Source organism: Embiotoca jacksoni, unplaced genomic scaffold (genome assembly GCF_022577435.1).
Source record: "Embiotoca jacksoni isolate LCO1_2020_lvr unplaced genomic scaffold, fEmbJac1.0.p SCAF_18, whole genome shotgun sequence".
Classification (NCBI taxonomy): Eukaryota; Metazoa; Chordata; class Actinopteri; family Embiotocidae; genus Embiotoca; species Embiotoca jacksoni.
Genome location: NW_027185318.1, coordinates 9,055,970 through 9,073,592, shown reverse-complemented (window position 1 = coordinate 9,073,592; position 17,623 = coordinate 9,055,970). Strand labels below are relative to the sequence as shown.

The following is a 17,623-nucleotide window of genomic DNA, read 5'->3' as shown; positions in this document are numbered from 1 at the left end:
AATAAATGGAATTTTTCAAGGAATGGCAAATGAGATCAGATGAGACAAGAGGATTCTCCCTTGCTGACAACTTTCCATCAGCAAGGAGATGGTGGATCTTTTCTCACCCCGAAATAATTTTTATAACATATAACATTTATAATATTTGAGGGGCTGTTTTTCTGCTGGACAGTTATTTTCATTTTTGTTGCATTAAGTACATTTTCTGAAATTACTTGTATACTTTTGCATAAGTATTTTAAATGCAGTATTTGTAGCATGTAGTATTTTTATGTCGTTGTTTTGCTACTTTTACTTCAGTATGTTGTGAGATTGGTACACATAGGTTTGTTTATTATTCTGTCTAATTTGATTTTAAAAAAATACATCACATACATATTTAACCTGTAAAAAATTGTGTCAGAGCTCCTGAAAATAATCTTTTAGATTGATGAAAATGTTGTGTCTTCAAAATGGCTATAGAACCAGTGAACTCAACCATTTTCCCACGTGGGCCACTTTGATTGCTAGTTTAGCACCAAGACATGATCTGAAAAGTGTCATCTTTAGTAGAAAAGCCCAAAGGAGGATTAACTTTTGACAAAGACAAAACTCGGGGAGAAATTAACCATCTTGCTCTCCCATTCTACTAATTCTGTCCCTGAACGCAGAGGTAACTAAAGCCTTTAGAGCAGAGCCATGACCAATAAAAACCCCACACTGGTTAAATATTAAGCACCAGTGACTGAGTGGTCACAGGTGCAGTAACAAGACTCTGCAGTGTCACCAGAGGGAGATGAACTCTCTGCACGGCTCGGTGCTGACAGGAAACACAATCAATGTCTCAAGTTTCCCAGATAAATACTGAGACAATACAACAAGTAGTGTTCAAAAATATTGCTTATTGTTATGGGACTGGGATGAGATGTGACCTTTTTATAGTCCTCTCCACACTGTTTTTTTTTCTGTTGGTTAGCAGGAGTTCATTCACGGATCCAAATGGTTTGTGATACATTATAGGGCAAGCAGGAAATAATCCAATTTAGGAGCAGATAGCGCCCCTGTGTGGCCAACACTTGATGCTTCATATTTTTGCTCATTAACCTTGATCTGAGTGGTATGGGGGCTTCCTTTGTCATACTCCATACTCGTCATACCTGTTCCTACCTGCAAACATTTACTACATTTCCTCTCCCCTTCACATTTTGGACAGTTTAGTGTTCTATTCATGTTTTGTTTTTTTAGACGGTTATTGAAATATTATTGTTTTTTGAATATATTTGGCAGTTGCAGCAAGCTGTTTTGATGCAAGATTTGGTTAAAACTGTGCGTAAACTCTACTATGCCAAGAATTTAGGAAGTCTGCATACTGTGCCTGATTGCCTACCATCACTTTGTGTATTTCTCTGTAGTTCTGGATCCACTTCCAGATAAAAAAAAGTTTCCAAATTAGAGTAATGTAGCTTCGGTGTGGGTGTGAGCCATCTGAGTTCCTTCTAGTTTTGTACTAATGGCCCTGCAGATATTTTCATACCTCCACGTCCTCGACAGTCGTTGGTGGAGACATTATGTTTTCAGGTTGTCCGTTCCTTTTGTCAGCCCGTCCTTTCATCTGTCAAATGTTTGTGGATTTGATGTCTCAGAATCGCTTTGAGGGAATTTCTTCAAATGTGGCACAGACGTTCACATGAACTCAAAGTAAAGTCGCACAAAGTATCTTACATTCTTCTTTTTGGGGGGTGATATGAATAAAAATGTTATTCTGAATCCATATTATCACATTTGCTGTTTGAAAATAGTTCAGTGAGGATTATCTGACTATAATGAGAAAGAGCAGAGCTACTATACTACTGTGGTACGCACGCACGCACACACGCACGCACGCACGCACACACACACACACACACACACACACACACACAACTAATCTCCAAACCCTGTGTTTCTGACATTTTTATACATCATCATTAGAGATCGATAACAACTTCAGTCATTGTACAGTCTTTACTAACTAAACATAATTTAAGAATTAAAACATAACTTTATACTTTAAATATGCTGGTACAATTCAGTACAAAAATAAAGGCAGTGAAACGTTTCCATTCACAAACACCATCATGTCATCAGTCACATACTGTCACTCAGAAGCAGATGCATCCTGGGTGAAACAGTTTGGCATATTATCCACCTGTAACATATAACTATAACAAAGCACGAATTAGAAATACTGTATGATAATTTGTTACTTTTTCTTTTTACATCAGGACCACAGTGAAGGCTTCGACTGGAGTATCCATGGATGCTGAACAGCCACTAGATGGTGCTTTGGATCCACAGGAGAAACCCCAAAATGTCACAGAATACTTTCAGATGCCCAGGCAACACCTCAGGTTTGTTTGAATCTGTTTTGATTGCCGCTATGCACCCGCAGAACAAATGCATGTCAAATGTCTTTGGTGATGTCTGAGTTGTTCACGCTACAATGTCGTTTGTAAAAGCAAAGGAGTCCACATGGTCTCTTTTCGCCATGCCATGATACCAGGATGTCCGTGATGAGTTCACCCTCTTAGTCCGTCACAGCTGCGCGTTTTCGAGTGCTCATATTGACAGGAAAAAATGCACAAATGAGGAATATCCCAGTTTTTCTTTGGGTGTCCTCTCGTAGCCACAGCTGGTATCCACACAAAATGTCCAGAGCAAATTGTCTCTAAAAGTTCGATATACGAATACAATCTCCTTTTTTTCTTTTCTCAAACACACACAGACAAAAACACAAATCGCATTCACTCAGTTGTTTCCTTGTCTTTTTTTCTGCTCGTAAAGCCAGCATGTGCTACGATTTATCCCCTTGGAGAACCTAAATTAGAGACAAAATCTGTTACAAATCTGCTTTAATAGAACAAGTTGCTTTTAGTTTGTGTATCTGCGTGTGTAGCACATGTATGCAGGCATGTCTGTGATTGATTGTTGTACATATGCGTGTGTGTCTGCATTTGGTTCATTCCCTGCATTAGTGATGCTTACCTACCTGGTTGCGAGCTTTGTGGGATTTCTGCATCAGCACTCTCCACTGGTCGTACAACTTCATGGACATGCTGCTGCAGCCGTAGGCGTGTTTCCGCACCCAGCCGAAGAACTGCTTCAACTCCCTGCGCAGGGTGGAGTTGGAGTCACCGCTAGACTTTGAGTCACAGGAGCCCGACATAAGTCGCTCTGCAGGAAGGTAAAACAAGAGAGGGAGGGTGGGAGATAGAAATTTAATGAGTTAAGACTTTTTGTGATGATTAATGACGGAAAAGAAAAAAAAAATCTGAAAAAGAACATGCTAATTGATTGTTATTAGGAGTCAGGTTCATTGAGAGAAATAGCTAGGGAAGCTAGGTGACTATTTGGGTGTCATTAAAGTCATTATGTAATTAAAAGTGCTATTCGCCACTAAACATGAAAGAAATGGTAAGGTTGTTGTATAACTTCTCCTGTTACAAATTTAAAAAAAATATAATTTCTGCTATTGTTGCAGTTATTTGGTATCTTAAAAGGGTTTACAGCATTTGAATTATGAGGCTTTGTGCGCTCAAACAATGTCTAAACAGGGCCGATGTTATTCAAAATATGGCAGCAGTATTTTCTCTTGGCCCATATTAGGGTTGATGAGTGTAAAACGGACTAAAGTAGCAAACTGAGAGAATCAAGTAATGTACAGGTGCCTGAAAAATCTACTTAAGTACAGCACTTGAGTAAATGTAATTGATTACATTACAAGAGAGAGAGATAGACTGAGCAGATTTAGAGGAAAGAAATGAGAACTGAATTCTCCAAATAACTGAAAAAAAAAAAACCTCTTTGTTATCTCTATCCTGATCAGTTCTTGCTGAGCTTGCCCTTGCAGAAACCTTTGCAGAAAAATTATAGTTTTTATGAACAGGGTTTTGTTTTCATAGTTGTGGTTATTCCGATCAGTTATAATAACATTTTACGCAGCAGTTTTGTCTGGGGAGGAAACAACCACAAGCGCTCCCAACTTTGTGATATTCAGGAAACAGCACAACTGCTCAGACATTACTGATGGGTTTTTAAATATTTTTTTCATAAAGACATGATTCTATAGCAACCATACTGCAACTAAAACATAATAAAGATGAAGTTGGATTTTGTAATGTTTTGTTTGGCTATGGTAGTTGGTTGGTTGGGCGGGCTAATATTTTTTATATGATTTGATTTCCTTGATCGATCCACCTGCCATTAATAAATCTGCCAACACAATATAAAACAGGTTGGAATATTGACCAGGAAGGATAAAATAACACCATCTTCTTCTTCTGTGAGACTGCCTGTTTCCAGCAGTGGGAGGGAACTGTGGGAGACATGGTACACCGTGATATGAAACACATTTTACTGCAACAAACTGACTCTTAAAAGGCACCAAAATGCTCCAAAAAAACTGAGATCAAGAAGAAAAAAAAAGCCTTTTGAGTGGATTTCTGACTGCAAATGTGTGTCTGTATGAGTGTGTGTGAGTGTGCTCACCACTGTGGGGTGTGGAGGCAGCAGTGGGGTGGCTCCACTCGCTCCAGATCCCAGCTTTGCGAGAGCCATAGATGCCCACAGGGTTACAGCGAACCTGGAAAAAGTACAACTCTGAAACACTGACCAACTCTAAAGTACATTATTAGACACTCGGACACACACACACATATTGTACCATACCTGGACAAAATACACTGTTCCAGGTCTCAGTCCAGCCAACCTACAAGAGGTCTGATTCCCAACATCATCCATTACCTACATGACAATGAAAAGACACAAACACAGAAGAGTTGAGCGCTGGAGGTCTGACCACAGCATTAAATACCAAACACAGGGCAGAATCAAGATGCAGAAAACACAACCGCAAACCATGTACAGACCCAAACATGCATGAACACCACATTGTTTGGTGGCTCCTGATCTGCATGTTTATGAAACTATTTTAATGTAACTGTGCCTGCTGGCTAAAATCTGTTCTCTATTATTTATTACAGAGCTGGATATGCTGGGAGACGCACACACATGGGAGTGAACACAGGTATGCACACACACAGAGAGCAAAACTGAAGACAGGCAAATAGATAGAGAGAGAGAAATACACACACGCTGCAGTTAATAATCTTCTCTAATAATCCCCACTTGCTATCTGGCATCCAGACTGTAAACACTTGTTGAGAAAGGACTCCAATGGAAAACAGAACATGGAAATTACAGGCATCAGAAGGCTAATGATGAGTTGCTGGGGAAGCCAAATAGGCAGAAGTTACAGCTGAGTGTCTTTACAGCCATATTGAAGACATTAACAGCTGAGATGTATTCCTCCATTCCTCAGCATGACCTCATGATTAGGGCCGGTTCAGAGGGAAATGGCGCTTTGTTTTCACCACCAACCCCTTAAAGACGCTTGGATTTAAGTCTCCTTTCTCCTCTGTCGAAGCGGTATCATCGCTTCGCAGCCTCTCCACTCCCCTCCTTTTCTTTTTCCACTTTGCGAGTAAGGACTTGCTTACATTACATCGGTGTAATTCCCCCTTAATTACAGGAGAATCTTCACTCTTACCCAGAGGAAAATGATTTCTGGGAAGCACCATCTGCACGGCTCAAGGTTTTACACTGTATTTTTCATTCATTAAAGGCTTGTATAGAGGTGCACACAGTGGTTTTGGGATGTGTTTTCTTCCCAAAGAAAACTTGACTTCTAGATTTATGACTGATGAAAGTTTCTGACCGGCCCAACTATTAACTCATTTGGCAGAGGAGGCCTCAATCAGTCTAGATTAGAGGTGATTACACCATTAGGATGAGAAACAGCTGGGACAGAGCTGCAGTTGTGTATCTGTTTGTGTGTGAGAGACAAAGAGAACAGATTTACATCTTTGTAACAGAGTGTCCTTTACCTTCCAGTCTTGGCTTTCCTCCAGCCTGTAGCGGATCTGGTATTTGGCCTGAAACAGGAAGTCCTTGAGAGCAGGCGGGGCCTCCCAGCGAACACTCAGCTGGTCCTCCAACTGTCCGACACGACTGACGGTCACACCTGCCGGAGGGTCCGTGGTCACTGGAGGAAGACAACATGGAGCGGTTTAATAAGTAAGAACATCCCGTCTACATATAAAATGATGAAAAGTTTCCAAAAATAAACTAGATCATACTTCCTTGATATGAATATTTTCCAATTTTCGATGTTTTATATAAGAGTAAATTGAAATTTTTTTTTGTTTGTACTCCGGTTAAGAATATAGATATTTTGTAAAAGTCACTGGGACCGTGTGACTGGCATTATGTTCTATCATTTTATGCATTAAACAGTTAAATCATTAATTGAAAACATAATCAGCGGATTATTGGATGATGCTTTAACATTTGTAATTGAGTGTAACCATAAAAATTCCCCTGCTGTATTAGGGCACTGAGAGTTTAGCTCACTGACATCATTGACTGTTTGTGCCTCTATTTTTCTTTTAATGATGACTTTGGATGTTTAGCCTTTATTTGATCATGACAATAAACACGTAAATAAGAAACACCCAGTGAACAAGTTTATAGGACATACCGAATGTCACTTTCTGTTGAAATCTTTGAACCTTGTAAAATCAATTTTATACAATCAGGAAGCAGTGTAACAACTTACAGACAGCAAAATAAGAGAAAAACTATTTAACACCCTCAACAAAAAAAATTTGGAATGCAACATTAGGCTTTTTGACAGGACCACAACAGTGGTGACCGAGTGAGTGACTGAATTAGCATTTAGTGAAGCATTTAGAGAACTATTGGTCAGCTGTACGCCATGTGACTGACTGAAGTTTTGGGTGGCCAAATGCAACAACTTCCTGCATTTATTTCAAGTTAAAATTCATTGTTTCAAATTAAAAGCCCTGTAGCGTTTGGTACATGGTCAAAACTATCTGGCTGGTGCTGCTGACTTAAGACAATAAAGTTGCGGGTCACAAAATGAAAACATTGAGCTGAAAGAAGCTAAACGTTTCTGCAGGGCTGCTTTAAATACCCAAAGGCACAAACTGGGCATTTTGTATGTATTAGAACATGTAAGTTAATTTCTATTCTAAACACTTAACAATAAATTCTGATTAAAACATGAAAATCTTAACTCCTGGGCTTCTTTCTATATTTTAGTATAATGTTTGCTCGGTCAAGAAACCCATTTAATTGAAATTTAAATCAGTAAAAGTGATGTCTTTATGTGTAACAGCACATTGAAGGATTGTTCAGCTTTGGTGGAGGTTTGCGGTCTCTGGGTGCCTTCTAGTTTGTGAGGAGTTGATTTGTGTGAGCCAGAGGAGGCTTTTTCATCTGACAACAATTATCTTTTCGACAAACAAATCAGCACTGACAGACCATTGTTTTTTACTTTACTCTCATTTTGTTTGGGCTTTTAAGATCACTGCAATATCAACTACAGTCCCTTTTCAGAACGTCATCCCTTACCAGTAAACTAACAAGATGACACAGGGGGGAAAGAAGAAGATCTGGTGGAGGGAAAAAGTGCTTGACACGAGAGATTTAGAGGTTTTGTTTTTTGTCGCCAGGAGATTTAAAAGGTGGAGTGCTATCATCCAATGTTTTCATTATCTTTGAATAATAGAGAATTATTTTATTAATTTTTTTTAAATGTGGAAATTTTTCCTGCTATTAATGTTAACAAGAATAAAACTGTTTTTTTTTTGTTTTTTTTGGGGGGGGGGGGTTGTAATTATTTTTAGTCCTCCAACCCATTTGACCATGTATGCTTTTTTCCCCCCACTCTCAAATACAACTGACAGGTCTTTTTACTAAATTATTAGAATTTTTTTTTTTTTTTTTACTAAATTAAATAGGATATTGGATACAATTTTAAGACAAGATATTGAAACATGCCATTCTTGTTTTTTTTTTAAATAATTATCACAAGAAGACTCAGCAAATCCCAAGATAAAAAGATAAATAACTTGTGATTCTGCCATATCAGATAAAATAAAATGCTCTTGACCTCTTTAAAATTGTTAGAAGAAAAATGTTTTAAAATGTTATTTAAGATAAAGAACAATGCTACCTACCGTCAGATGAAAGAAAATGTGTTACAATACGCATTACATGCATTTGGCAATAAAACTCAGTGAGATGTGACTAATTACAGATTAATGATTCCCAACATTATGTTATGTTCCTCAACACGTTTTCTCTCAAAACACACATCAAACAGCAATACAAGTTTCTTCCAGTCCCTCAGTTCACAGGGAACCCCCACAACTGAGGAATGCAGGGAACTCTGTAGGTGTTTCCGCCTCGCCTTCATAACTGATTGGACATGACCGTAGACACGAGTGACTCACGGCAGCTCGACGCAGGTGTGGTTACTGTTTTTTATGACCTGCTGTTGTTGTGGAAACTTGCTTGAATGAAAAGGACAGCCAGGGCAACGGGAGCGAGACAAACCGCACACACTCACACACACAGATCCAGAAACCGCCCACATGCCTGCCTCTCTGTTTCTGTATTGTTACCAGGCCCTGCCCGGCCCTCGGGGTGTGTAAACAGGTGTGTACGTGCATACATTAGGAAAAAGAAGCAGACTACAGCTTGATGGATGCTTGTTTCCTCGCTCGTGAGATGTTCCCCTCCGAAACTATATATGGTCTTCTTTCGTTACGTTTCCCCGGCACCGTACGGAGTGTGTTAGGAGTGAACCAGGTGAAGAGTTCCAAGCTAATCGGGTTGTATTATTTCAGGTCCAAGTCTTAAAGCCTCAAAGCCCAAACTCCTCGGGCCTCGGGGGTCTACAGCCGCCTCGGAGATGGGATTAGGTATGAGGATCAGCCTGGAACATTCCAATGCTACATAACAGGGGGTTACCGAGTGTTTTCTGTGTGTGTGTGTGTGTGTGTGTGTGTGTGTGTGTTTCCGTGTGTGTGTGTGTGTGTGTGTGTGTGTGTGTGTGTGTGTGTGTGTGTGTGTGTGTGTGTGTGTTTCCGTGTGTTTGTGTCCAGTGAGCATGACTAAAGAGAAAATGAGCTCATCAAAAGAGAGGGCGTTTCCAGTCGTCACACACCTACGCTTGTCCAGGTGTGGGCGTGTGTGTGCGTGTGTGTGTGTGTGTGTGTGTGTGTGTGTGTGTGTGTGTGTGTGTGTGTGTGTGTGTGTGTGTGTGTGTGTGTGTGCATGCGTGCGTGTGCGTGTGTGCTTTAGGGATAATGAGAGCAGAGAAGAATTCGGTCTTGTTGCATGCTCCGTTTGCTAAAACCGCACTAAGCTAAGCAAAAGACCACATAACAAAGCTTTAAAAGGGAAAACCATTCAGTTCATATCAGTGTGAAGCCAGATGAGCACTTGTGAACAATTTCCTCTTGAATCCAGCAGCCAAAGCGCTCCAGCCAATGTTCTGTCTTCAGGAATGAAAGCATAAAGCGATGTGATACACTTGTTAAAGCTAAAATTGTTTTGACTTCGGTTACCAGCTTGGGGGCTACAAGGTAAATGTGAGGGGTCCCGAGATGGTGAACAGGGCTAGGAATGAACCACTCAGTTTAAAACTTGTCCCCCTTGTTTCCATTTTAGGTAGCATTACAGATATTTAATTGTTTTATTCTACACTGTCTTACAGTATGAATTTATAATTCTTCAGATGTGTATCATTGTATACACATTATCCCAAACTGCATCTTGGTTTGTGGTTTCTTTTATATCTCCTCTATAATTTGAAATAAAGGGTTTTAGGGCTCTGCAAACTATTTAAGAAAAAAAGCTGATTTTTCTTCACATGTATAAATATTTATTTCTGGACAGTGATTTTCTGGACAGTGATGTCCTCTTGAAACATGAATGCCCCTCAAAACTCCTTTCCAGGCTCATTGCTTCATTGGCGTAGGCTTTCTGAAGCTTTTCACGGGTGTCCGTTGTAGATTTCATGAGTTTGACACAAACTTTGATGTGCGCTCTTTGCTGAAATCCAAGGTGAAACCGTAAATACACACCAGTGGTCACAAAAACGTTTGTAACTCAGGTAGTGATTTCGATCAAATGACGCAACTTGGAATATTTCCTCACAGAGGTTATTACTTCGCCCTGCTCCGTGCAGGTCACAGTGCTGTGCCCCGATTTTGGGCAGCAGCAGCAGTCTCAGAACCTTTTGATCCACCCTGTTCAATGCCTCTTAGGGCCACTGCTAATAACAAATTTGGCACAAAGCCCTCCTGTATAACCACAAATTATAGTTGTTAAATCAAGGTTTTGGTATGGATTAAACAAACATGACACAACATGTTAACTAATACATTTTGGAGGTGCTCAAAGGCATATTTTTAAGTTTTGATAAACTGTTTAATGCTGCTTACTGTCTTGATGTTAAGCTAAGCTAGTTACACAGAGAAATAAAGGTGTTATTGATCTTCAATTTTGTTTTCTCTAAAGATTAACAAGACAAGTTAGCTGTAATTAGCCTGATAACCTGATTCATTTAGCAATGTCATTGTGGATTAGGTTAGTAATGCTTGAAGAATGGGATATTTTACTCTGCAGACCCTACTTGCCAAAAGAAGAGATTTTTAGCTATCACTGTTTTACTACTTTTTTCGTTGTTTAATTGTATAATTCAAAGGGTTTACTATGACATTTTTAAATCAGGTCATCTCATAGACATATGTGACCTGGGACAAGGGGTTGCAGGTAGACATTGCTTCATTTTGAAGGCTCACAAACATAAAAAGTTGATATCCAATGTCTTTGATGAAGGCCTGAAGGCCTCATTGGCACTGAGATCTAAACTTTAAGAGCAGCAGTTAAAAGAAGAGGGTCATAGTTAATTTCTTCTCACACTCACCCACGTCTAGGATGTCAAGGGTGATGACATCAGAGGCAGCCCGGCCCAGCTGGTTGGAGGCCTCCACCCAGATCTCATAGGGCGTGAAGAGGTGCAGGTCCTGGGTGATGCTGCAGGAGTACGGCTGTGTGTGGGTGTAATCCTCACACTCCTTCTCTGTACCGTACCATCTGAGAGGGAAAAAAAATACTGAAACAAGTCAGAACAGCATTCAATACCCATGACTGTAGTAAACAACTTATTGTATAATATGTTAAGAGTTTATACAGTAGTAGGGTTTTTATTAAGTTCTTATTGCACTAATCTGAAAGCAATAACAAATCTTAATGCAGTTGGCACAGCTGTTGGTAGGGTGTGTCAAGTCGTTTCCCTTTTAGTGTTTTTAAACTGTTGATTTGCTGATGTAAAAATGTGACGAGAGTTTATGCCCCATCTGAAACTCATTTTGGAAAATGTCTTGTTCCCAGCTGAACCCATTTTCCTTATTCTCATGAAATTTGATGCTTTTACTGTTGAATGGCTTCCATCCTCTGGCTACCACTGAAGATAAGGTTTTTTGTTGTTGTGTTTCCACCCTCCTGTCTCTGGGGATTTTCTCAGGCGAATCTGTGCCATAAAAAAATCTCATGAAACATAATATGACTGAAAACATTTACAATGGCCAGGTAGATGTTATATATATTTTAACCTTTGGATCTCACTTAATCTTTGCTCACTTTATTTACAAGCTTAGTCTTTATGTGTCTCTGCGTGTGGTCTGCATAGATGCTACTCTGAAATGTTATCAATTAATTGCTAGACCCCTCCTCTCCAACTGTCCAATCATAGTTGAGCAACTGGACATGGAAGACATTGGCTTGCATTACTTCAAAGGCCAATTAGATAATTTACCAACTACATTCTGTTTTAAAAGATGAATTCATAAACACTGTGAAAAAGCTCCTACTGCTTTCTACGATGAATATTTTCTGCGGTGTAGTTGTAGTGTGTGTGTGTGTACGCGTGTCTATACCTGAGTTTGTACTTGAGCCTGTACTGCGTGCTGATATTAGTCTCCCCTTTTCCTCCTGGAGCCCAGCTGCACGTCAGGTCTTTGGTGTTCCTGGACCAGCAGGTCAAATTGACCGGCTTCGCTGGAGGCACTGGGAGATAATGTGGTGGAGATGGAGAGAGAAGAAAAGTGGGAAGAAGAAGTGGGTGAAGAGGAATTAGATGAGAAAAGAGAGAGAAAGAGAGAAGGTGGAGAAAGATGTAGTAGAGGTGGCAGGGAGAGAGAAGGGAGGTGGGTCAGTGAGTTACCTCGTCATTACTTCAGCCTCGTACTCCAGAATGTAATTTACCCATTCGGGATGTTACTCAGAAATTGCAGGGGGGCGGGGGGGGTTTCTTATTGGTGTGTGTGCATGTGTGTCCCTGTGTGTGCATGTGTACTGTCTGATTTGGTCAGACTTCGGATAACTGCCAACATTCTTCATCTCTCAGAACAGAGGGTACTCAACACTAATGTCACACAGAGATCAAGATCCTGAATGGATCATCATGTGTGTGTATGTTTGTGAAAGCATGTGTTCCATTGATTTAATGCACCTTATTCAACTTGCGAGCATTTGACTCCAAATAATCGAATGTCCTTTCAGGCTTGCTCGTTACGCAGCCTAATTATCCCATTCATTCTTCACACAGATTAACATTCATTTATTCTGAGGTCAATTGGCCTTTTCCAGTCAGTCAGCCATGTTTGTTATGTTAATATTGGAGAGGATCATGGTCATACATCAAAAAGGGTGTCAGTGTGCACCAATAAGGTGTGGCTGGCTATTTGTACGATTTTACCAAAGTGTTTTCTTCTCTCCCCGTGCTTTCTGTATCTCTGTTCCGTTTCTGCGCCTCTGTCCCTCGTCTTTCACTGATATAGACAATAACTAGAATAGAAACAACAGCTCAAAACAAACTCTCTGCAGGACTATCTGTGATTTTTCAGCTAGCTTCAGCTCCTGTGCTCTATGTAGAGGAATGGCACATGTAGCCTATGTTACCATATATCATAAAACAATATTGTAAAATTAGAAGTACATTTTAATGTTCACTGGTAGTACACTGCCCAAGAAATTATGATCTTGGGTTGTTTTTTTTGTTTTTTTATTCTTAAAATGTTTCAGTGTTAATTTTGTGGAAGCTTAATAGTGCCACCTATGGTACCATATTAACAAGTTTAATCAAGTTTACTTTAGAAACTTAAAAAAATTAAAGGCTGGTCCTCATAAGTACAGAAGTACAAACATGTGTATTTGTATGTATCTAAAATGTCAGGCAGATACCCTGTGAGTGATAGTGCGGGTAATGGACCACACAGGTGGTCAAACGTCTCCCAGTGACACACTCAGTGAGGCCTCTCGCTGGGCCTGAAGGCAGCGAAACAAACCATGAAATACAGCTACAACTGTGCAGGGACACTTAAAAATCTGCCCACTACTTCCTTGTTGTTTCTCTTTATTCCCATTTCCTTTCCATTCCACTCCTCTCTTTGGTGTATTCCTCCTCTCAGTCCTCTTCGGCACTTTGTTTTAAAAGTAACAAGCCTTTACTTCAACCTCTCACAGAGAAGCAGAGAGGCAAATACAGATACATTACACCCAAAGAAATGTGAAGTTTATACATTGTAGATGTGAACTTACTCCCAACGTAAAGACAGGAGCCAGCCAATATGTGTCCCTTGTGGTTGTGACAGACAAGATTGTCACCGGATGTTTGCCTGGAGGCGTTGAGTCCGGCCAGCGTCACGCTGAGGTTGCTCGGGCTCAGCACTCTGTAGAGGGAGCTGGGTAGCTGTTGACCGTTCAGTGTCCAGAACAGAGAGCTGGCATGGACACCGAGGTCGGGGTGGACCCAGCAGCTGGCTGTCAGGTTGGACCCCATGCGAAGCACAGGGTCCTGGGGGTAGATGATTGCTACATCTGGAGGAGGGCGGGAGGAGATTGATATTAAAGGAAGACAGTTGATGACATGAGTATATCTTCTGATGGTGACTGGTCTACAGTTTAGACTGAATACCAAAATAAGATTCCTTCTTGCTTTCAAGGAGCAGAGTTAATAATGTGTGGCTGAAGAAGAAATGACAAACACCCTGATATCTGCTTGAACTTTTATTTACAGTTTCTGTACAACAAAACTCTGGACCTCATTTCTGTTACCCAGGCACTTCCTTATTGTTGAAGCTCTGTACCATTTCTCCTTCATCGTCAACTCCAGCTAGTGACCTCACTGGAGTATTTTTCACTAACTCCAGCTGGATAACGGGGTTCTCTTTCTCCAAATTCCAGACCAAACACATCCTGTACTTGAAGTCTTGGGCTCAATGTTTACTTGTCTCCTACGGACCAGAGTTAGCAGAACAATCCTCATCTTGTCAGCAGTTTCTGGTCATAACATGGACCAGTCCTGATGTCTTATCCTGGTATCTTTTCATCACCTTGAGACACGGCTCCGGTTCTTTCAATGGGTGCTCCAGGATTCATCGTCAACTCAACTGGTAGCATATAGGATTCCATGATGTTCCTTAATCATCATCTGTCGTGGCACGATGGTACTTTTGTTTGCCCGCTCACAGCATGCTAAAACTGGGAATGTTTTTCGCTTGCAACAGCACAATCGTAGATCGTAGGCCCCCACCACCCATACTCGGCCAATTTGGCTCAATGCAACTTCTTTCTGTTCCCCAAAAGTTTGACACTAAATTTGACGTACACTGTCCACCCAAGTTTTCAGTCCACGGTGAATTCAACAAATGTGCACGCACCAGTGGTCACAAAAACCCATAGAACGTGATCAAGTCACGTAACGTGGAATACTTATTCACAAGAAATGGCAACTTTTCTATTTTCCAAAAAATTGTCTGAGAACTTTTTGACCACTATGCGCATAAAAGGTCAGACAATTATATCTTTTTGATCTCAGTACGGGTGAACAAAATGAGAGAAGAGAAGAGAAGAGAAGAGAAGAGAAGAGAAGAGAAGAGAAGAGAAGAGAAGAGAAGAGAAGAGAAGAGAAGAGAAGAGAAGAGAAGAGATTATTTGCTTCAGATTTCAGGGCTTTGAATAATGCTCGCCACCTAAGTAAACAACACTATGAAAACATGGAAGTATAACGACTTCTATGAAGAAATGACTGATCAGCCGATGAGTGAGAGCGTCAACACTTTCAGACCACTACAAATATGAGCCCGGGGCCTCATCTTTTCAGCTGCCAGCCACCTTACTCTGACAGACATTGTATGGTCCTTTATGGAGGAGCCGCCTTTGAAGACATAAATTCACCTGTAACTCCACTTCAATATTAATATCATAACCCCATCTCGAGCTTTGACACAACACTCGCACGCATTCATGCACATGCATGAATGCAAACAAACACATGCACGGAGGCTGGTTGTCTTTGTCACCGGATACAGTGGACTAAAGGGTGCGGTGATTAGCCAATAATATGCTGATCCAGCTGAATAACAATCAGTGTTTATGTATTCCAGGCGCTCGGGATGGGACATTGCCCCGGAGCGGGGTGCGAAGCCCTCTAACACCCCTTCTTTCACAGTTCAAACACTACAGTGATTGACACAATTACTGCTGTTTATTGTCTCTGCTCGACACGATCACTGGAGGAAATGGCTTGTAAAATATGATTTGTTTGGAGAGGCTGAGGCTGCTTGAAGCACCAGGCTGGGGATGAGCTGCGATAGTGGAAGATGGAGTTACTGGGCAAGCTGAACTGAGAAAAATGTTAAACTTTTGTTTCAAGAGAATCCGGTCTCCAATGGCGGATTTTAAGTCTGCGGTGGACTTATGTGGACTTAACGTTCTCAGTCTTCAAAGGTATGTGACATCCCCTCTTTTTTACCAGAGAACTGTTTACCCATCCATGCAGCAGTTCAAAGCCTACTTTCCTCTGTCTGCTTTTCAATAGATGTACATGTGGAACATTTTGATGAGAAGTCACGCAACATTTGGTGAAAATGCGCCATGCAACGATGTCTGAAAAGCGATTGAGGAAACAGTGGATGTTATTTGTTGTTGTCTTTTTTTTTTTTTTATAGATCTATATTTGAGGTATTTAACTGATGCTCTTCACTAGAGGATCGATTATCTTGTCTAACGTCAGTTTAGGGCAAGCACAGGCAGGAAAAATGGCAAATTTAAAAATATTTTTAAAAAATATAAAAAGGCAATTTATACTATAAAAGTCTGTTTTGGGAGCCTTTTTGTGTATTTCAGAGTCAAAAATTTTATATAAATCCAGCATAAATATCTCATTATTTCCTAACAGTCCACATAAACTTAAAATGTTTTGAGCTTATGAGCAGCACTAAAAACCAATTATATGTCAGTAAGAAAATTCCACATTTAAACTGTTTTACTTTCATGGCATCTGTAAACCACAGCACACCAAGCGAAGAGTACGCACCATCCATTATTACAGTGAATAAAACAGTAATGACCGATTAGGCTCTATAATAAACAGCAGGGAAGCTTGTGATCAAACTCCTTTGTCTCCTTTAAGCCCCTAAAACTATACTTTCTTTTATTGGTGCCTTTCAAACAGGATGAATAGCAGGAGATCCTCTCGGAGGAGCTGCTGTTTGCCAGTGAGCTCGCCATAAAAACTAATCCAGCCACTTAACGGGTGAAACGGACATAACTTTGATTTATTTACGTTATTGTGCATTAAGCTGGTGGTTAACATTCTCCAAAACCAGAGCAAATGATGTCACTCTTTTGATGCGGTCTGTAAAGCCCCTATGCTCTCCATGTGTTAAACGAATTATGGCCGGACTTGTTGAAATTCAGCCTCATGGGAGATGAGTTCTCTCTGCAGGGATACAACCAATATCCTACAGCAGGAGCACATCAATAACAGGAGCTGTCAAGCACACAAAGTGGCATTTGTCCTTTTTTTTATTTTTATGTATCCAGAAACCAACCAGAGTGTAAGTGTCCCAGACATGAGTGAGTTCTTATTATGTAAGGCAACTTAGGAAAGAATCTGTGGAATCAGTGTTATTTTGCAATGGAAAAATATTTTACAGACAGTATTACTGAATACAAGCTCACTGCAATTCATATATGATCTTATACAGGTCTTATAAAATATGATGATCATTTTTCATTCTATGAAAACCCTCTGAGGTCCACAGTATTTTTATTTCACGTGATGTCCCTAAAATATTAGTTTTATCGGGACTTGTAGTTTAAAAAATAATGATAATCATATATTATTCAATAACAAATATTATATTAAAATAATAATTTGATCCCACAAGATATTATTACAATACTCTAATGACGGCTTGTAGGCTTTTTAAAATGTTTCCTCTCACTATACCGTTCAAAATAGTATTTATCATTTCACATATCACAAGAACATAGTATAATATTCTTATCAAGATTCGTAGTTCTACTGTAGCATGCCCCAACGACTAATACAATTATAAAATATGTTGCAGTACTATAATATTCCATTTTAGCGTCATCTTTCAAACATACCAGAGCAGGACGGTGTGTTTACACTATTTAGGTGACACTTGGATTGAATTGATCTCCGAGGACCGAAAAGGCTGCCTATAGCCTGTCCAAACCCCCAAGCCCTTCCCCAGCGAGACCACGACTTTGCGCATCGATGGACATCTGTGTGTGCAACTTACGTGTGGACAAGGACAGCACGCCGGGACTGTGCAGCATGAGGAAAGTCAAGCAGAAATCCAAGACGCCTTTCATTTTCCAACAGTTCGTCTTAATTCTGAGCTGATTCCTTGTC

At 40.3% G+C, this 17,623-nt stretch overlaps 1 protein-coding gene across 1 annotated transcript; it reads right to left on the bottom strand.

Annotated features, from left to right (window-relative positions):
- Positions 1-1,968: 1,968 nt before the first annotated feature.
- Positions 1,969-17,623, bottom strand: crlf1a (cytokine receptor-like factor 1a). The gene is made up of 9 exons (XM_069151825.1): positions 17,511-17,623; positions 13,495-13,773; positions 11,832-11,961; positions 10,820-10,989; positions 5,904-6,061; positions 4,687-4,761; positions 4,507-4,600; positions 3,008-3,192; positions 1,969-2,836 (listed from the first exon to the last, which is right to left on the bottom strand). The coding sequence occupies exons 1-9, from the start codon at positions 17,581-17,583 to the stop codon at positions 2,813-2,815; spliced, it is 1,188 nt and encodes a 395-aa protein (XP_069007926.1). The 5' UTR covers positions 17,584-17,623; the 3' UTR covers positions 1,969-2,812.

Excerpts from the sequence above, each read along its gene's own strand:
- crlf1a (XM_069151825.1), bottom strand. The coding sequence starts at position 17,583 with ATGAAAGGCGTCTTGGATTTCTGCTTGACTTTCCTCATGCTGCACAGT. Across the intron at positions 13,774-17,510 it reads CGTGCTGTCCTTGTCCACAC|ATGTAGCAATCATCTACCCC; the intron begins GTAAGTTGCACA and ends GCCCTCCTCCAG. Across the intron at positions 6,062-10,819 it reads CCTTGACATCCTAGACGTGG|TGACCACGGACCCTCCGGCA; the intron begins GTGAGTGTGAGA and ends GTCTTCCTCCAG.